Source organism: Neovison vison, chromosome 10, assembly GCF_020171115.1.
Source record: "Neovison vison isolate M4711 chromosome 10, ASM_NN_V1, whole genome shotgun sequence".
Lineage (NCBI taxonomy): Eukaryota > Metazoa > Chordata > Mammalia > Carnivora > Mustelidae > Neogale > Neogale vison.
Window position 1 is genome coordinate 38,463,691 of NC_058100.1, and position 21,058 is coordinate 38,484,748.

The window sequence follows — 21,058 nt, forward strand, 5'->3', positions numbered from 1 at the left end:
TACATGCGAGATACCCGGGGGAAAAAAATTCCCTGAGGTAGCTTAGGGTTCAGACTTCAGAACCATCTTAATAAGGAAAAGAGAGAGGGACGTAGGCTTCTTAGGGGAAAGTAAATGATTTTTAGGGAAGGGGAGTGGTCCCTCAGAAGAAAGGATGGGAGGTGTGACTGTGACTCCGCTTATCTGGGCGTGGTGAGGACTTCTAGTCTCCTCAGCTCTGACTAGAGTTTATCCTCTCAGGCTGAACTAAGTCCTAGGGAGGGGCCTTAGGACAATTCCTCCCTTTTGGAGGATCTGTCCTTAGGCAGACATCGGGAGTTCTGAGGAAGCCACTTCATACCTGCCTACGATTCACAACCACCAGTATGCCTAAGTGGCTGACCCATTATAAGCACCATTATGCCCAATGGCGACATGTTCCACCACCCTCCACCGGCCACGTCATGGCTACGCCTACAGGCTACACCTTGTAGCCCACGTCATGGGCGGAGCTTTTACGTCAGAGCAGCAGGAACCCGCAGGATGTCAGCTGGCCGAGCGGCCTGACCATACTAGTGCATTTTAAAGATCCTTCAAGCTCCTGTCAGAGTCTGAAGTCCTTTCCACTGAGTTTTACAGCCTGGCTCTGTAGGGGGGCAGGATGGAATTTCCCAAAACTGATAGAAAGTAGGGGCGCCTGGGTGGCTCAGTGGGTTAAAGCCTCTGCCTTTGACTCAAGTCATAATCCCAGCGTCCTGGGATCGAGCCCCACATCGGGCTCTCTGCTCAGTGGGGAGCCTGCTTCCCCCTCTCTCTCTGCCTACTTGTGATCTCTGTCAAATAAATAAATAAAATCTTTTTAAAAAAAACTGACAGAAAGTAGAGCCTGCGTTGGTAACAGCCCCGTGAGGCAGCCAAGTACACAGAACCCCTCAGCCAACTGCCTGAGAACAGTCGCTAAAGCTTAGTCAGTGCTTCATCGTTGTCAGGGATTCTTTTAATTTTAAGTTCGTTCTACACATTAGCTCATTAAATCACCATGAAGTCTGTGAGGCAGCTATTTTGATCTGCATTTTTTACAGATGAGGATTCTGAGACTTGGAGAATTTTTAAGTAACTTTGCTAAAGTCACAGAGCGAGTAGGGGCAACACTGCTCACCTTCCAGCGGGCGGGCTCCCAAACCGGCGATGACGGTCGAGAGGGAGGTCCCGGGGTGGCACCCCAAGTATGTCATTTGGTGTGAGAATTATCTGGAGCTGGGGGCGCCTGCGTGGCTCAGTCAGTGAAGCGTCCGACTCTTGGTTGGGGCTCAGGTCATGATCTCTGGGTTGGGAGATGGAGCCTGCCCTGGGCTCCGTGCTCAGTGGGGAGTCTGAGATTCTCTCCCTCTGGCCCTCCCACGGTCTTTCTCTCTCTCTTTCTCTTCCTGTATCTGAAATAAATAGATGAATCTATTTGCATGTCTTTTCTCTTGTTAGCATATCTTTCGTTAGCTTAATTTGCAGGCCCACAGGGACTGAACCAAAAAGAGTAGAGGGAAGTTTTTTCTCCCTTATCATAGCAATTGAGTCTAAATGACAGAGGGACTGGGCAGGTCACACATGCATGTGGCTGCCCTAAGATTCCCAGCTCCCTGGATCCCAGACCACCACGAAAGCATTTGGTGACAAAAAACAACCACAAAGTAAAACATACATCAAACACTATTTAAAAACAACCCCCCAGAGCCACTTGGATTCTGTTTCACAGCCCTGGTTTCTCTTGTCACTGGTGGAGAGAGTTTCTGCAGAGATTGAAGGGAGTTCAGCCGCAACCCTATACCCTCTGGAATCACTCGGGCTGGAGCTCCTGGAACCCAGTACCCAAGACCCAAGCCCACATGGCAGTGGTTTTTTGTTTTTGTTTGTTTGTTTGTTTAAGAGAGAAATTGAGAGAGGGAGAGAAAGCTTGCATGAAGGGGGTGGGGGTAGTGGTGCAGTAGAAGAGAGAGAATCTTAAGCAGGCTTCATACTCAGCACAGAGCCCAAAAAGGGCTTGATCTCCTGACCCTGAGATCATGACCCGAGCTAAAATCAACAGTCAGACGCTTAACCGACTGAGCCACCCAAGTGCCCCTACACCAGGCTTAGGAGACCTCTTTAGCACTGTTGGGTGCCTTGGGCTCTCCTAGAGTTGGCATCTTACTGTGCTCTCTGCCTGCTGCCTGGCCCTGGTGTGAATCCTTTGCATCTTGCCTCCTTCTTGCCCAAGACACCTCTGATGGACGTCAGCCCGGACGTTCTAGGCCACAGTCACTGCTGATTCAGGATGTCGATGACTCCTACAACAGTGACCGTCAGCAGGGATGGATACGATGAGACCGCGGCCATCCTCCCGTTCTTCCCGAGGTTTCAAAACGTGTGGTTGTCAGACCTGCAGCAACAGATCGCCTGGGAACCTGTGAGGCATGTTCAGGCTCCTCCCCAGGTTTGCTGACTCAGAAACACAGGTGAGACCTTAAAGTCTTATTTAATAAGCCCCCCAAGGAAGCTGATTAATGCTGCAGCAGGGTCTCTAACCCAGTTCAGACTCAGCGAACTGTGGCCCGTGTGCGGGCCTGTGCACCTGCGTGTGACAAGCTTGAAGCCTAAACATGGTTTTTACATTTTCAAACGGGTGAGGGGGGTGGGCAGTGGGATGGGTGAAATCTAGGGAAGAATGACAGTTCTAGATAGGGGGAAAATGGTCTTTAAGTCAAATTTTGGTATCCATCAATAAAGTTTTATTGGCACACAGCCGCGCCCATTCCATTACACATTGTCTCCGGCTGCTTTTACATGACGATGGCAGAACTGTGGCAGAGAGTAAAGCCTCAAGTATTTACTCTCTGACCCTTTGGAGAAAAGTTTGTTGACCCCCGCTCAAGGCAAAACGGTGTGAAACCAGCCACGTTTGGAGTAATGTGGCAGCTGTCAGCTGCGACCCAAACAGGCTTGTAACACAGAGCGGAAGTGGCCATCCCATCTGTGTGCCATGCAGTGCAATTGGTTTATGTCTCCAAGAGAGGCTAAAAATAGCACTGGGATTTAGAAAAGTTCCCAAAGGCCCAGCCAGTCCCATATCCAAATAAATCTGGTCTTCCCAGCCCCCCAGAATGTCTGCTTTCGCTGTTGGAAGTGTTGCCAGGTAAGCCTCCGTAGGGCAAATAGAGGGCAGGGAACTTGGTTGTCCTGGGCTAAATCAGAGTGACTGTGGAAGAAGACTAAAGAAGAGAGGAATACGGAGGTCTGGGGAGTGTTTGGCTTGAGCTAGGACTCAGCTACACTCTGCTTCTAGTGAAAGCCACGAGGAGAAGCCACGTTCACTGAAACACGCTGTGTACCCAGGGGACTGGCCACGTGTGAGGACAGGCTACAAGATGTAAATCAAATCTGTCTGTAGCTTCTGGCGTAGGAAGTGGAGTCCCAGGCAGTGAGACTAGGCATTAGATCTCTGAGGACCTTGTATAACACTCCGAGGTTTCAAAATGTGTGGTTGTCAGACCTGCAGCAACAGATCGCCTGGGAGATTCTCTAGTATGTGTAACTAGGGATCACGGCAGTGTTTTAAAAATAAGGGAGTCACATCTCCTGAATGCCAGATGGTATCAGGCTCTAGGGATTTAAAATAATGCTTTTGCCCATAAAGAAAGCATGGCCCAGTAGGAGAAACCTATGTAAACACAATTTTTTAACACTTGAAAAAAAAAGATTTTATGTATTTATTAAAGAGAGAACGAGAGCAGGGGGAGGGGCAGAGGAAGAGAGAATCCTTGAGCAGACTCCCCACTGAACAAGGAGCTCAACATGGGGCTCAATCCCAGGATGCCAGGATCATGACCTGAGCCAAAGGCAGATGTTTAACGACTGAGCCACCCAGGCACCCCAACACTTTAAATTTTCGATTACTTCTAGGATTTTGAAAAGTTTGTGAATCCAAGAGCAAGACACCTTAAATTTGGACGTGCAGGTTCCCAAGTATCCCACACCCCTGCCAACCTCCTGCAAAGGTGTGGGTGCAGGAGGACAGAGGGGGCACGTCATACGGGGTAGGTCGGGAGCAGCCTGATCGGGGGGAGGCTGGAGGTGGGGGCAGGGAAAGAATTCAGCCAAGGCCGAGCAAAAGAGATCGGAGTGAATCAAATGCACCACAAGGGAGGGCAGGCAGGACAGGAGAGGAGAGAGGGTCAGTGAGGAGGCGGTGGTGAGGGGCTGTAGTTACAGGCAGAGTGAAGAAGTATGGGAATGTATTGAATCTTCCCTTTTTTGATAATCTCGGGAACTGTGCCTGGTTGTGACTGGCCATGTAGGGTTGTGGCTATTTTGAAGTGGGTGACTTGGGAGCGTGTTTGTGTCAGCTCGGTGGGCGCCGGGGACACTTTGGCCTTGCTCCGGTTTCCACGGCTCAAGCCTATTGCCTAAAAGCAGCCTCTCACGAGGCAGGGAGTCTGGGCCACCACAATGGCCACTCAGAGGGTCCGCTGGTAATCACCATTGCTGACCACAAAAATCCAGCTTGATTGGCCTCACATTCTCCTCCTGGGGAGGCTGACACCACTGTTAGATTAGCTCTTAAGTCTTGCTGGATCTTAACCAGAGTGACTCCATTTGGGGCCTGTTCCTTTTTAACATTTAGATTTTACATTATTATTGTATATGAGTTCCAAACAATGAAGCCAGAAGCAAATTAAGCTTTAACGTAAGCAACTATGTCAGCCCTGTTGGTTGCCAGAGGTGGGACAGTGGGGGATGGGCAATATGGGCAAAGGGGGTCAAAAGGGACAAACTTTCAGTTACCAGATACTTGAGTCCTGAGGTTGCCATGGATACACGGTGACTGTAGTTAGCAATACTACAGATGCGGAAGTAATTTGCTAGGAGCGAAGATCTCAGAAGCTCTCATCACGAGAAAGAACATGTAGCTATGTGAGGTGGTGGATGGTGATGAAATTTATCATGGTGAGCATTTTGCAATACATACAGACATCAAATCATGACGTTGTGCGCCTTAAACTAAGGCAAGGTTATATGTCAATTGTATCTCAATAAGACTGGAAACAAACCAACCAACCCAAACAGGCCAAGTGCCTCCCTCCCTGTGGTCAGGGATAACCTCACTCCTTGCTTTTTTTATTTTTTTAAATTTATTTTTATTTTTAATTTTTTTATTATGTTACATTAGTCCCCATAAAATACATCATTAGTTTTTGGTGCAGTGTTCCAAGATTCATTGTTCATGCACCACACCCACTGCTCCGTGCAATCTGTGCCCTCCGTAATCCCCCCACCAAGCTCACCCAGCCCCCCTCCCCCCTTCCTATAAAACCCTCCGTTTCTCAGAGTCCACACCCCTGCTTTCTAAGTGCTCACCTGCTATGTACCTTGATGACGATAGCTCCCAAATGCTTTTTTCCCCTAGTAGCAGGAGCCGCAGAAAGAGGGAATCTGCGGGACTCAATCCCAGGACCCTGGGATCCTGACCTGAGCCAAAGGCAGACACTTAACTGAGCCACCCAGATGCACTCTCTCTGCCTTTAAAAACCTTTCCTTTCCTACGGCTTGGCGGAGCTCCCCTCCACTTGCTGGACGGGCTGTTGCCTGATTTGTGAATCATTTAAAAATGCCAGTGAGATCTTCAAATGTGCTTGGTTGACGGTTGTTTATTCTAGCAGGTCTAAGGATGACTTGACTGGCAGTTACCTGAGTGATTTCTAGCTCTCTGTCGAATGCCTACAGCGACCCAGAACACCAAGGGTGCCACACTGGCTGAAACGGAGTTAAACTACGTTAGTTTGTCTAGGAGTCAAGTAAGATGACAAAAAATACTTAAAATGCTCCCGAGACACGAGCAATTCTCCCAAATTATATTCGAGATCATTCGGTCCCTCCAGTTTCCATGGCTCCTAGTGGCAACAAATGACCTACTCGCGGTGGGGGCCCAGCCCCAGCCAGCTGGGGCTTCTCTGCGGTTCTGAATGCTGGGCTGGTCCTGTAATCTCAGTGACTCAGAAGAGGCTGGGGGCATCCAGACTCAGGGATGTCCATAGCTGACCTGGGGGCATTGAAGTTGAGGGTAGATTTAACTATAGTGAAGTCATTTAGGAAGGAATGGCCCACCTTGAGTCACGACTTAAAAGGGCCCCTGAGACCTATAGCTGGAAAGAGAGAACTTTCTGTCCTATGTGACCGGCTAAGTGACTGCAGCCAAAGACAAAGGTCTATCCCACACTCTGAAGTCAGGCTCCCCCGGAAAAGGTGAAGAATCACTAAAGGGCTCCTCGGAGAATGTCTTTACGATGGTGCCAAAGCCCTACTTTCTAAGATTTGGCTTCTCTTATAGAAGGGATTTGGGGTTTCCAAATCTAATTTAAAAAACCATTTTAATATAATTTGTCCTGTAAAGGAGTCCTGAACCACAAATCGCTCAGGTAACTGTGAATCAGGTTATCCTTAGACCTGTTAGAATAAATAAAAGTCTTTAGGGCAAGTTCTTTAGAGTAAATAAAATAGTCTCTTTCCTGCTCCTACCTCCACCCCCACCCCTACACAGAGAGCTACCTTTCTCCCCACACCGCACCCACCTGGGTAATTTCTTCAGGTTTCAACTCCAAAAAATCATTTTTTTTTTTGAAAGGTCTTTAGAACTGCCTGAGAAAATCTGAGCAGGTTCGGTTCAATCCCCAAAACCACTGCAGTCCTTCATTACTTTTCCCTTTACTTGATCTGATTTCGTGATTTCAGTATCTGGTTTTTGTTAGTCGTTTCTGTGAAGGTACTTTGGGCACCAAAATCCAGGTCTGTTATTCACGCGGTGTCTTCACTCGTGTTTCTGTATTTTAACGACCACCCTGTTACCCGCAGATGAACAGGAATCTATTTGAAAGAGTAAATACAAAGAAGTTGAGAATACATTCATTGTCTTCATAATGGCTTGTTCATTCATGCACGTATTTGTTAATTCTCACATGCAGTCTTAGTTCATGCTGATTCTCCCGGGCAGAGTACTACTCACAATAATTAAGACATGGTGGAATAAGCAATACTAAAGGTATGTAGAAATGTGTGTGCAGGAAGGGGGGCTAGCCACTGGGGTAGTAAAGGCCAGTTGACTTTGGTTTTAAAGATTAAGTTGTCATTTTCCAGTGACTCAAATTGGAGAACTCCCTATGGAAAGTTTGAGACCCAGAAGCTCGGTGTAGATCCATTTGTTGAAAATTCACCATGCAAAGGGATTGTTCCAAGGGACAAAGTTAATCCTGGCCCATATTAGAGGCACACATGGGGTTGCCAGGCGTAAGAAATAAAAACGCAGGATACATAGCTAAATTTCGGATAAACGACAAGTCACTTTTTTCTTTCTATGTAAGTATGTCCCATGCAATGTTGAGAACACAGGAGGATATGGATGTGAGTTTGATCTAGAGGTTTATTGGTTCCAAGTCTTTAGAACGTGACTTGACTTTTCTTAAGCTCAGCGTCTTCATCCTTAAAATGGGAACAATAACAGTCATAAGTATCTTTCAAGGTCTTGTATATATTGACTATGAGGTCGAGGGTCAGTGGAGCTCCCAGATAAGTCATGGATAAGCTGGAGAGAGCACAGAACCCAGTCACAAAGCTGCCTTGAATCTTGCAGGATGAGTTGGAAGAGTTCATCCTCTGAGAGAGGGGACTCTCTAGGCATGAAAGACCATGAGCAATGACACCGAAATGTTTAAAAGATAATAAAAATAGGACACAAACAAGAAAGGGTGAGCCGGTATATGAAATGTCAGGCAGGGAGTGACAGGGACACGGAACGAGGAGAAAAGGCAGTGTCTTCGGGGGACAAAGTGAGGGGTTGTTTCCAAAAGGGTATTGCGCCTAGAGGGAACCACAACACTTAAATTCACGAGACACTGTCCATTTTGTTTTATGAACGGGGTTGGTCATTTTCAGTGGCTGAAAACCCTGTATTCCCCACCCGGAGCACCCGTTCTTCCAAGGTGTCACGGAGATTTAATCAGTTTAAGGGAGCTTCTTGCCCAGAGACGGTCCTCCCACTCAGCCTCCTGTTTCCTGCTGACCCAGGGGTCTGTGCTGTTGATTTGGAAGTGTTATATCCAGTCTCCGTGAAAAGTCGCTCTAATACCGTAGCTCAGGGTCTGAGATCATACCAGTGGCCGAGCTCTCTGAACTAGGTGCTTAGGGAGGAATAATATTTATTCTTCTGATAAAAGGCATCAAACAAAGGTAAAATTACACTTGGGACGTGTTTTATTTCTGCTACTGCTGTTCTTATCCTTCTCTTGACTTCCTTTCCCGCATGGTGGTCTCTGGACCTCACTCTCCCACCCTGCCATCTGGGCCATTTGTGCCATTAGGATGACTCTGGCTGCCATGGCAACACCAGGAGTCCGGAGGACCAGCTTTCCTTTCTGGTGTTTCGTAGCTCCAAGGTCTGGGCAGTTTTTTCCTGTTGGCTAACCTGCATTCATGTCAAGGAGAGACCTTTAGTGTTCTGTCTGTTTTTCCCCAGTATTTATGTCTGATTTCCTCTTGGGCTAGAGCTAGCCTTCAGAATTTTCGGTTACCCCATTAGGAACTTTAAAATTGGGGGGTTTAGGTTGATTGACAGCAAAGGGCTTGGCCAAATCTAACGAAGTGGTGTTGGCGCCACCTGGTGGTGACTGGCGGCTCCGACGTAAACGCCCGCGGAGTCCGCTGGGTTCCGAACTCGGTGGGCTTTGTAGGGTAGAGGAAGCCCCTCCTGGTGTGGTTCTGCTAGTGCGGACCTTGCTGCCTTTGATCTCATCACTTGTGGGAAACTTACATAAGTGATCTGAAAACTTTGGTACGAAATGTTTGCTGATCTTTCAACAACAACCTGCTCAGAAGTTCTTCATGTTGTAAAGCAAAAACAAGAGATTGTTTTTCCCAGATGAGGACATAAATAATCCCCGAGACCCATGGGGAAGACTCTTCTTTTGAACCTGGGTTTGTCTGATGACAAAGTTCTGGCTCGTCCCAGGATACCACGTTGTCTCTTAATACGGTGCTGGGCCGAGTTGTGTGCTTATGGATGGGGCAGGGGTGTGGGTGGAGCATGATGTCTGCACTTTCCAGCCTGTGAATCACCTGAGTGATCTTGATAAATTGTCGATTCCCATCAGCAGTTCTGGAGACAGCCCTGAACTTCTGCATTTGAACCAGCTCCTAGGTGAGGCTGACCCGCGTGTGTACAGGTCTAGAGTAGGCTTGAGCTGTGGTTTTGAGCACGGAGCAATTTCACCCCCCAGAGGACATCTGGCAATGCCTGGAGACTTTTTGGTGTCACCACTGGGGTGAGGGGACGGTGCTACTGGCATCCATAAAGAGAGGCTGGGGTGCAGCTAGTGTCCTAGGATACCACAGCAGCCTCCGCCACGGAGAATTACTTACCCAAATGTCAGCTGGGCCCAGGCTGGGAAGTCCTGCCCTGAATCTGGAATCTAGTCTTGTGGAAGTAGCTGAGGTCCCCTAACTTGGAGGGGTTTTGCTGGGAAATCCGTGTGAACTGGCTTCCTTTGTTCCTGGAGGGAAACAATTCAAACCTAGAAATCTCCCATCCATGTTTCAGAAGCAGATGAAAGAAGGGTGAGTGAGCCCAGAGGAGACTTGGCAAGTATAAGCCGTGATTAGGGGTGCCTGTGGATCTATGGGTCTCCATTCAGTCCCTTAGCCACACAAAATCAATGAGCCCAGCAGCCTGGGAAATGCTGCCCTTCCCAGCTCAGGTAGGACCAAACAACAACAATGAAAAGAAACTTCTTTCTTATATGATTTATCCCAGGGGGTCTCTCTGTCTTTCTCTCTCTCTCTCTCTTTTAAAGATTTTTTAAATTTATTTGACAGCACAAGGCGGGGTTACAGCAGAGGGAGAGGGAGAACCAGGCTCCCCAAGGAGCAGGGAGCCCAATGCGGAACTCAAACCCAGAACCCTGGGATCATGACCTGAGCTGAAGGCAGACGCTTAACTGACTGAGCCACCCAGACATCCCCACCTGGGATCTCTTGATGAGAAAATTATTACCATAAACCTGGACTAGAGGGTCAGCAAACTTTTTCTGTAAAGGGTCCAATAGTAAACATTTTAGGCTTTGCAGGTTATATGGTCTACATCACAAATTCTCAACTCTGCCATTATTGCCCAGAAGCAGCCAGCGACTATGGTAGAGAAATGGTGAGGCCGCATTCATTCCAGAAGTCCTTTGTTTACACAGATAGACCCTGACTGATGGCTGGAGGCGGCAGTCTGATGGCCTCTTGTCTAGGCGCTGAAGGCGGTGGGATCAGCTTTAGCTCCTACGTTAGCTGAGACAGAAGCGAGTGCATTCTTATCTGCCCTCCTTTGGTTTTATGGGAGTGGGGAGAGGTGGCCAATGACTTTAAACAGGCAGCAAATCCCTAACGGTTTCCTCCCTGACCTGATCACCGTGGAAACAACCAACGGCACAGTCCCGTAATTCTGGTATCTCCCTCCGAAGCTGACAATGCTGGTTCTCGAATTTATCACCAAACATGAATTAGCCAAATGTGCTCAGCATTACTGGGAGCCGCAGGGAATCCAGAAGAGGAGAGTCACAGTCCACTATTCTTAAGCATTTGTTGTTGTTGTTATGGTAATAAGACACAAACACGTAATCAGAGCAAATTCAAAGTCCATAGGTAGATAATTTATTAAAACCGCATGTGACACTTGGTTGGGCATTTGAGACGAATGGAACCTGCATACATTCTTCTGTTACCAAAATAAATTCCAGTTGGCTCCAGTACTTCAACTTAAACAAAGTGAAATCATTGCTGCTGGAAGTAAACTCGGGAGAGGTATACATTGTTTCTAATCGTGGAGCAGGAAGAAAGTTTCTGTTGAGAAAGCAACCTCAGAACCCACAAGGAAAAGACAGCCTAAGGATAAAAAGCGGCTACGTGATAAAGCCTGCCATAAACAAGATCAAAAAGAACTGGGTGATTATTAAAATACTCATGGCGTACAAAGAGTGAATTATTCAACTTTGTGAACTCGTAAAAATCAATAGGAAATGATGAATACCATAACAGAAAAGTGGTCATAATTTATCAAAGGACCCATTGCCAATAGATGTGAAGAAAATAAAGAAAAAAAAAATCTTGCCCTAAATCAGTAGAGATTCATCACCTAGGGATGGGTCAGCCGCAGTCTTGGTTCCCTGGATCACGTGCCCCTCGCTGCTCCTTCCGAATATGGCCGTCCGGGAACCCACACTGAGAGAGGCCCCATGGAGCCCCCTCCAGGCTCAGCGGAGCCCAGCCTGGAGTCATTTGGGCCCAGGGGTCCGATGAGAGACTGAAGAAGCCTCTGCATGATCCGGGCGCCCAGCTGCTCAACTCACTCCTAATCTTGGGTCTCCCAGCTGAGTCCCCAGATGTCAGGGGGCAGAGACGAGCTGTGACCACCGTGCACTTTCGGAAATCCTTATGCACAGGTGCCACAAGCGTAAAAATAGCTGGGCTGGTTTGATGCCACCTGTGAGTTTTGGCCGGTAGGTGAGACAGCAGCAGGACACCGAGCACTGCCCACCACAAACCAGGCAGCCAGAGGCTGACGCAGGAGGGAAGCCATACTGGGAACGGTCTTGGACATGGAACAGACCCCAGCAGCTCACCCGGGTACCGCCCAGCATGATGATGATCTTAGATGCTGGATTCAAGGGCAGGCACGGAAACAGGTAAGGCTGAGGGCAGGAGCACCAGCCCCGGGCACCGGCGGTTAGGTGGCTGTCCAGGGCCAACCACCTCTCGTCAAGGTCAGAGTCAGTCCGGGGACACGGATTCATTCCGGAAGAGTATTTATTGCTCGAGGCGAAGCAAGAGGATCTGTCTGGACGGGGAGTCTGGGAGGCATGTTTCACTTGGCAGAAGGCAAAGAGGACTCAATAAATGGGTGTTAGAGGAAGTGAGTAGAGCCGTCGAGGGGGCGGAGCCAGGCAGGGAGAGGACAGCCAAGGGCAGGAGAGAGGGCAGGCTGACCTCGTGGGAGTCAGGAAAAGCAGCCTGGAGCAGGACAGCAGATCCCGAGAGTGAGCGGGGGACACAGGCCAGCTCCATGCTCCTGGGGGACGTAAGGGGGGAGATCACACCTTCCCTGAGCCTCTCTCTCCAGTTGGAACACTTCTCCTTTCCCACTTAGCAGCCTTAGAACGAACTCCAAATACCGTAGCAAAGCTGACCTTGTAGACCTGGCCCCTGGCTAAGTGCTCTCCACCTCCCCCACTGCCACTGCCCCAGAATCCCCTCTGATTGTAAAGCTCACATGTTTGGACCTGCTCAGCCACTTTCCCTCCCTGGCATGATCCCAGAAGCTCTGACTGGCCATCCTACAGCCAGGATTAAATCTGCGAATCACCTTCTGTTTTGTCCTACTTTTCTTGATTGTACTTACAAGCATCCAAATTCATCTTGAATATTGCCTTTCCTCCCTCCCTTCAGTCTAAGGGACTCCTGAGGGCTAGGACCTTACCTGTGTTGGTCAATGTTGAATTTCCATGATCTGGAACAGCGCTTACCATTTAGGAAGTGCTCCAGAAAAGGTATGTTGAGTATACATGAGCAAAATTCCTTTCCCGACGAACTCCTATCCATGCTTCAAAACCCAGCTCGAGTTGAACACCCTGCAAAGCCTCCCCCTGACAAATACGCTGGACCAAACACTCAACCAACATTTGTCGGCCAAGCTCTGCTGCGCTCCCCACGGGCTGAGCTGGTGAACGTGGGCTCTGCAGCTTGGCAGCCAGCTGGAACTCGCCAAGTAACCCCCTCAGATTGGGGCTAGTGCAGAGAGTGAGGAGTGCGGGCAGCTTCCAAAGCCAGACTCCCCGGGCTCCCATCCCAGCACACCCTGCTATGTGTGAATTTGGAAACGATTTTGACCTTTCTGGGCCTCCATTCGTCATTGTCAACGAGGATCACAATAATCAGCCACAGAGGGTTGCGATGAGGCCCTGAGACACAAGGTGCCTGGCACGCAGCAAACAAGCACAGGGGTTCCGTGACTTTATACTGAACGGGGGCATCTTAGACACAAACACACAAAATACAATCTAAGAGGAAATAAGCAAGTCAAGTGAACACAGTGGAAACACAGCGATCCTCTCTGTAAGGACACAGAGGAGGCCCCTGCCCCCAGATGAGCCCGTTCACACCGGCTCCATGTGGGGGCTCCACAGGGACCCATCCTCTGCCCGATGGTCCCTGTGACCGAGCCCACGTGGGACTCCTCCCGACACGGGGCTGAACTCAAGCTCCCCAAGGGCCAGCCAGCCTCCACCACCGAAGTCACTTAAAATGCATCCCCATCTCATCGCAGAAAACCGTCACACAAGCTCACCGTTTCTTACTCGGAAGAGACTCAGTAGGTACAGAATCCCAGGAGCCCCCGCTGTCTCAGAGCGCACAAGAGCAAGGAGCCCCACAAAGATACAGGGACGGCCGGACCTCTGTCGTGGGGGCGCTGCCGATCACAGATGAGCAGCACAGCTCCCTGGATGGCCCGACACACACACAGGAGGCGGTCCATCCCTCCACGGGTTCAAGGACTGGTTCCCGACATGTCCTGGAGAGGACGGCAGGGTCTGCCCTGACCCCGAGCAGCCGAACATCTCCTGGGAAGCGTAGGTCACGTACACAAAGCCGTCCTCGTCCTTGTAGTCCCTGTAGACTTCGGCCATGGTCACACTCATGCTGACCAGGCTCTTGTTGTTCACCAGCAAATAAAAGGCTTCAGTGGCCCCGAGGACCAGGCGGCTCCTGGATGGGGAGGAAGGAGAGGGCAGGACGGGAAAACTTTAAAGAGGCAGGGAATGGGCCCCTGGCCCAAGGCCAGACTTAACCTCTGTTTGTCCGCCGTAAACACGTCTACCCAAGGAGCCCACCTCCCCGCGCGAGTGCACGGTCCTCAAACTTGATAGTTCCCCACGAGGGCTGTTGAAAGTGCAGATTCCTGCACTCCAGACACAGAGGTACTTTTAAAAGTTTTATTTGTTTGTTTGTTTGAGAGTGTGTGAACAAGCAGGGGGAGGGGCAGAGGGAGAAGCAGACTCTCTGCTGGGCACAGAGTCTGATGTGGGGCTCGATCCCTGAGATCATGACCTGAGCCCAAGTCACATGCTTATCTTAACGCACTGAGGCCCCCAGACGCCCCTCCAGACCCAAGGATTCTGATTCAGCTTGCGGGATCATGACCCTCGGGAAGACTGAATTGCTCCCTATTCCTTCCCTGCAGATTTAAAAGACCATTAAGTACTCCCAGTTGGGCCAAAAAGGCAAGGCCATCCTATCACTAACTAGGAGACATATCAACACAAAAATGCTAAGTGAATAAGCCGGTCCTTGCTCTGAAGCTCAAGGTCTGTACATCCCCGGACATACAAAGGTGATGACAGTATCTCCCAGCATCTCACTGTTCAACAGCCTCGGGATGACACTTGGGAAGGTTGCCGCTCTTTCTCTGCCAGCCACCTCTCCTCCCCTCTCAAGGAGAGGGAGAAGCGGCCAAGTTCAGTTGGACGTGCTGTAAATGTCAAGGTCAGTCTGGGGCCTGGCTCATCCTGGGGTGGAGGACAGCATGACCATGGGGACACCCATGTAAGGGTTCTGTCTCCCCGCGGCACCTTCCGTTTGCTTGGAGACGCAGGCACAGCCTGTGCTCTCTGGTCTCAGAGCTTTGGACTTTCTGAGCTCGGGCTGGGTTGCCGTGGGACACAGGTGGCCGGAAACTGACTAGTGTTCCAACCAGATACGCCCTCCCAACACAGCCCCATGCTCAGCTTTGACAACTCATGGCTGTTCGGGGTTAAAGAAGTGGCTGTACAGGGGAAGCGGGTGGATCTGGGACAAGTGCATGACCTTCCCGAGTGTGCATGACCTTCCCGAGTCAGCACGGCCACCTCCTATCTGTTGCCTTTCCTCCCTCCCTCCCTCCCTCCCTCCCTTCCTTCCTTCCTCTCTCTCCCTTTTCCTTCCTTCCTCCTTCTCACTCTCCCTTCTTTCCTTCCTTCCTTCTTTTTTTTCTTTAAGATTTATTTATTTATTTGAGAGAGAGAGCGCGCATTAGCAGGAGGGGGAGAGGGAGAGAACCCCAAGCTGACCCCCATCAAGCGTGGAGCCAGTGCAGGGCTCAATCTCACAACCCTGAGATCCCAAACTGAGTGGAAACCAAGAGCTGGACACTTAACCCCCCAGAAGGCCGCCATGCTCTCCTTCAGTGTGGGTTTTGGCATCCTCCCCTGGAGAAGGGGGTTGAGGGCAGGGATTTTTGTCTGTTCTGTTCACTGTTACAAAGACAGAGTCTAGAAAGAGCAGAGAACATAACTGGTGCTCACAAACGCCCTGGAGCACCCCGTGTTGGGATGGGGCGGGGGGCGGGGCTGGTGGGAAAGAGCATCGATGACCCCTGTGTGGAAGGGAGAGAAAGACTGGCTCTCGGAGCTGACCGGGTTGTTTCTGAGGGAGGTGGGGGAGGGGATGTAATCCTCACGTTCCCTCAGCCGCTCCGTTCACACCCGGCCACGCTCCGCTTCCCTGAGGAGGGGGATCAGGATGCTCTTACACGACTCATCAGGACAAACACACTCGTGCTGAATTCCTGAAGACACGAGCAGCCAGGCGGTGTGCGAGGGCCGGCCTCTCCGGACTTTCCAACCCATCAAGAATCACCCCCCAGGGGTTGCATTCACATTAGCCCCAAATCATTTTTATTGAAGCCGTGTGTCGGGTGACACTAAACCCTGTTAAGCTTGGAAAATGGCTCCATTTTCTTGGCTGTGTCTTAGCCCCAGGGAGGAGCACGTGTGGGGAAGCCTTCCCTGTCCTCCCTCCCAGAGTCTGAGCAGTTGGGGGAATTGAAGAGGCCCCCACTCCCCCACTTGAAAGGTACTATGTCTCTCCTGGGAAAATGCAGACTGGGTTTAAGCAGCGTGTGGAAAAAAGGATCTTCTGGGCTAGTTCCAGAGCCAAGACGACCTCTGAAACTTCTTAGAAAACTCGGCAGCTCTTACTCCCTTCACACTTGTTGTCTGTGGGGTTCTCGCGCCTGTAGGAGCTACAGCATCTTTCCCACCGCACCTTTCCCGGGCGCTGCAGAATCTAAAAGGCGAGTCGCCTTTTAGAAACTTTTTCTCTCTCTTCAGAACGCCCCCAGCCTCAGAACCAAACCAACTAACAAAGCAAACGGAAAAAACCCCAGCGCACTCCCCGACGTTCACTTTGGCACCTACCGGACGACGCTGAGGAACTGGGTCATGGTCAGCTCCTGCGGGACCAGGAACTTGGTCTTGTCCAGCGGAGGCAGGAACTTCTCCCCGGGGTAGCGCTCCACGATCACCTGTCAGAGGGTCAATCCCAAGAATGTGACTCCGAGCTCTCACCATCTTGGATGCTCAGAACAGGGAGAGACAGTGGGGTCCCCCTCCCTGCTTCCCCCCCCCCCAGGGGACAGGGTGTACTCCTTTTCAAAGAGCCCAATGGAGTCTTACCGGGATCTTGTTTGGGAACTTTGCCCGGATTCCAGCAACTTCCTCTTGTCTAGTTGCTATGAATATTTCAAAGACAAAAGAGTAAGTAAATGGCAAGAGAAGTCTGCATCCTCTTCCCTCTCTCTGGCGACCCAGACAGCTTCCCTTAAGAGTTTTACCTAAACTCTTCCTCTGCTTGAAGGGTCTGAGGCTTTGGGTTTTCTGTGGAGCCTGCATTTTGTGCAACAGCTGTGTCTGACAAAAAAAAAAAAAAAAATCCCCACAGCCGGGACCTAACTCATTCCTCCAGCTGCTTCCAAACCGCCCGCAGGAGCCTAAAGGAGGCCCTTATGTAGGGCTGTGTGACATCAGGACTCCGCAACCCGCCCTCCCCTACCCCTCCCCGGGCAGGAGGAGGTCAGTCCCGAGGATGGAGACCGGGTGGAGACCTGTGTTTGCTGCTCAGACAAAGTCACTTTGCTCACCATCAGCTCAAGATATTTCTTTGCTGGAGACACGAGGGGTCACAGTAGAATCAGTGGCTGCATCATCCAACAGCTACATCCGGGCGAAGTACTCTGGAGAGGCCAAACAGTGGTTGGCTAGGCGCCGCCTCATGCTTCAGGAGGGACCCATCTTGCCGGCGGGCCGGGACTGGGCTACATGACCCTCGCAGCAGTCCTGGCCAGTTTTCATGGAGAGAAACATGCTCAGAAAGGTACAGGCATTTGTCCAAAGTCACACAGCCAGCAAGAGAGGCGGCTGGGATTAAAGCTCTCATTTGGTACAAAGTAGGGCACACTCCCTTGTAGACTGGAGTTTTATCTTCTCTGCCATGGAGGGGGAAAGGAAGCCCAGCAACACCCCCCCCCCCGCAACAAGATCTCCCTTCAAGAGATGAGAAACAGAGGCCCATAGAGGCTAACTGGTTTGCCGGGGATCCAGCGGTTTATAAGAGGCAAGACACAGATTTCCCAGGTCCCAGCATCCAGGATTTGCTTCCAGAAACTTATGCACATCCAGGCCCACCTCAGCACTCCGAGTGAGCAGACGGTTTCTGCTTCCCACGCCGACTTCCCGACAGAGTAGCACGGCAGTGGGGTCTTCCAGTGAGCAGAGAGCGACCGGAAGGAAGGTGACGGTAGGTCCTCCACGTTTGCTTTGAAAATCCGAGTGTGAATCTCAGCACTTCGGTTAATCCTCAGGAAAGGACATCGAGTGAGTAAATGGTGGCATCACTGCCAAGTGGCCTCATCCTCTGTCTTTAGAAAGGGCACATGCGCTCATGGGGCTGGGAGGACAGGGGGGAGGTGTGCACGGCAGGAATGTAGCCAGGCGGCTTTCAGAAGCACCATCTCGTTGAAACCTCAGGTGCCTCGGGGGCGGGAGGGGCGGGTCCGTGCACCCTCAGCAGGGACTCCTGGACGTGGGGGCTCCCCGAGACCATCCAGTTCCCAGGACCCACAGAGCTGGCTCCAGGCCTGGCCCTCCCAACTCTCACCTCAATTTCTGATCGTAGGTAAATCACTCCACTTTATGAACTATGGTTTTCCTTGTTGCAAAATGATTATTTTTACCTGATTAAAATCGTCTGTTTTTAACCTAAGGCGGAGTGGCTAAGTAGGAGTTGGATGAACTCATTGATGCGAAGCAGCTAGCAGGGGGCCGGCGGGGGGGGCTGGCCCCAGATCCCAAGCTCTCCCGCACCCGCCCTCCCCAAAAGCCCCACAGTCCAGCAACCGCTTTAAGGCCTGAAGCCTGAAGGAAATCGCTCTGGATTGGGGCCAGGGGAAAATAAGTCCCAGCTGCAGTGTTTGGTCCGTCAATATTGGGACTGAGATGTGTCCTAACTCAGGATATAATGGGGGTAAAGGGGGTAAGAGAACAAGGGACTTGGGGAAAATATAAAATAGGGCCACAGTCCTGGAATGTTTTGTCGTTCAGCAAGAGAGTGGGCTAGATCACGTTTTCCTTTGTGCAAAAGCTTCTTTTTTGAGGGGAGCAGGGGACCCGTGGGTGCTGTGGGGCCCCATCGTGCTCCTCGGCGAGGGACAGGACCAGTCATCCGGAAGGTGACCAACGGCAGAGAACACAGCGTCGATGCCGCAAGGCCTGCGGCGAAGGAGCCGGGAAGAGCCGCGAGGTAGACGGCTGGAGGGGGCGCCCGGGCCTGGCCCGGAGTCCGGCTACTAACGTCGTCATGAGCAGAGCCCAGCTTTCCTCTCCCTAGACCTGCCCCGCGGCAGAGCTGTGCAACCCGAGCTGGGGAAGGTCACGCTGATTCGCACCCACTGGGCTGCCCGTCCCCGAGTCCTCCGACCTGGGGCCTGGGCGGGGGTCCTAGGACTGGACAGAGCGGGTCCAACAAGACGTTGGGTGGCGGGGTTGGGGGGGCGTGGCTAGCAATGGGGGATGAGGAAGAGTCGTTTCTCTCCAGCTATAAACACGCCTGTGTCCCACCTTACAATAGCAACCTGCCACCCTTCCTTTGACTCTACCGGACATGCGGAAGGTCACGGAAAGAACAGCTTGGAGAACAGGCTCGGGTCCCAAATCTGGAGCTTCATGTCGCTCCTTCTCGATAGGCGTGTGCTCTCGCCCCTCTCCTGGGCTCGTGTGACGGCGAGAGGCGGGGAGCTCCGGGGTGTCCGTGGGCACGTGAGACGGCACAGTGGGGCTCCGGGAGCACGGATTCTCCCCCTCCCCCTCCTGGGTTGCCTGTGGCCTGGCCCGCTCCGCTCACACTTCCTGAACCTTCTGCAAGAGCGGCCCGAGCTCACTCTTCCCACGGAGCTCACCGCCGCTCTTCTCCCTCCGCTGTGGTCCGGAGTCCGTCCCGACACCAGTGCGAGCTCCTGGGAGGTCAGCACCAACACACACAAGCACCTCTCTTGGGTCCTTACTCACGTGATCTTGGATCCATCAGGGTGTGGAATTGCGCAATTTCTCCTTCTGAAAAGTCTCATCTTTTGGGTTCCAGGATCCCACTTTCTGGCGATTCTTCCCCCTTTTGTCCCGCCACCTCACCCCCCCCCCCCATCACCAAACCTGCCAGTTCCCCTTAAGGCTGCTAAGGACATAAGTGGACTGCCCACTTATCCATAATAAACCCACGTTTGTTTATGTGAATAAAAACGTTCACAGAACATCTCTAGGTTGCTTGATCTGTAGTTTTGTGGGGTCTGCTGGAGCTCACGGAAGCCTGTGGAACGGCAGTGTACTGGCTGTGCACACTGTCTTCAGTGAGCCCCCTAGCCCCCGCTAACCGTGCTTCCAACCCCCTTGCTGCCCTGAGCCCTTGCTGTGTACAAACCTTAGAGCCACCAGAGCTCCTGCGTCTTGAACTTGACATTCCTGCAGTCCAACCCCTGTCCTCATCTTGCTTTATGGGTTTTCCTGGGATGACTTGAATCATTCCTGAGGAGTGCCCTCAGGTGACTCAGTTTCTTTAATGTGAACACAAGGAGCCTGTCCCCTGCCAAGTGTAGATGTGTAGGCTTACGAGGGACTAGGACCAACCCAGATTGCTTTCCGTCCTGTCCTATGGTGGTCCTGGGCATTCATCCGTCCCGGCTACAAACTTTTATTCTCGGGGAACAGGTGTGGGAAGTGAAGTGCGAACACCTTGGAGAAGTGGCCAGGGCGGGTGGGAGGGCTTGAGTGGAAGGAAGTCTCCATCAGCGCCTCTGTTTCCGAGAGGGAAGGTTCTGGAAGCCTGACTCCTCCATGGACTTTGCCTGCACTTTGTGGCTTCACAGTGGCCATGGGGGGAGACGGGAGAGCTGTGTGTTGGAGGGGGTGGCTGCTGCTGCTGCAGACCCCCAAGACTTCCCCTCCTAGATAAGACACATCTGCGAGGTAGACAAAAGTTCAGACTTCCTTTCCTTCTATTTTGTTTTCTTCATCAAGTGCCTTTTAAGATGCTGCTTACCAATGAGACTTGCTTATCTGATCAACATGGAAGAAAACACTTTATTTTGAGTCAGACCATCAGTGAAAATAGAAGCTTCTAGTTCCCAGTCCCAAATTAGCCATGGAAGGATGACATCACTTGAGCTCAGAATCTGCTTAGTTAGCCTATGAGATCATTTTAGTGCTGGAACGTTGCCATCCTGTTCCCCAGTAGCTATGAAACAACCGAGGGCAAGACCTTGCCTGTCTGTAAAGCCCCACTACCTAGCACAGAGCCTGGCATGTAGGTCATGCTCTATAAAACTAAATGCATTTCTCCGCATGCAAACCACCAACACGGAGCAGTGCCCAGGCACACAGTGGTGTTTGTTGTGTGAAACCCTGCATGCGGGGACGGCGAGCTCATACCCAGACCAGGTGTTGGTTATGGTCAGATGAATTGCAACTTCTTCCAGCAGTGAAACAAAGCGTCTCTGGCTACTGGGTGACCAGTTGGCCTCCCTGAGGACTCTTGCGATCAGGGCTCTAGCATCGGTGTCGGTCGGGTGATTGGCCGGGGGCCATAGCGCCGTGGGAGCTGGGCCTGGAGGGTTGGAATTCATGCTGCTGGGCCCGTGCCTCGCCTCCATCCCATGGAATGG

The 21,058-nt window shown here is 51.4% G+C and overlaps 1 protein-coding gene across 1 annotated transcript; it reads right to left on the reverse strand.

The window, feature by feature from the left end:
- Positions 1-13,511: 13,511 nt before the first annotated feature.
- On the reverse strand, positions 13,512-16,742 carry MAP1LC3C (microtubule associated protein 1 light chain 3 gamma). The gene is made up of 4 exons (XM_044266124.1): positions 16,685-16,742; positions 16,527-16,582; positions 16,269-16,375; positions 13,512-13,800 (listed from the first exon to the last, which is right to left on the reverse strand). The coding sequence occupies exons 1-4, from the start codon at positions 16,740-16,742 to the stop codon at positions 13,512-13,514; spliced, it is 510 nt and encodes a 169-aa protein (XP_044122059.1).
- Between the last annotated feature and the right edge of the window lie 4,316 nt (positions 16,743-21,058).

Coding starts and splice junctions, on each gene's coding strand:
- MAP1LC3C (XM_044266124.1), bottom strand. CDS start 16,742: ATGCAGGCTCCACAGAAAACCCAAAGCCTCAGACCCTTCAAGCAGAGG. Junction 16,583..16,684: donor CAAGCAGAGGAAGAGTTTAG/GTAAAACTCTTA, acceptor AAATATTCATAG/CAACTAGACAAGAGGAAGTT. Junction 16,376..16,526: donor AGTTCCCAAACAAGATCCCG/GTAAGACTCCAT, acceptor ACCCTCTGACAG/GTGATCGTGGAGCGCTACCC.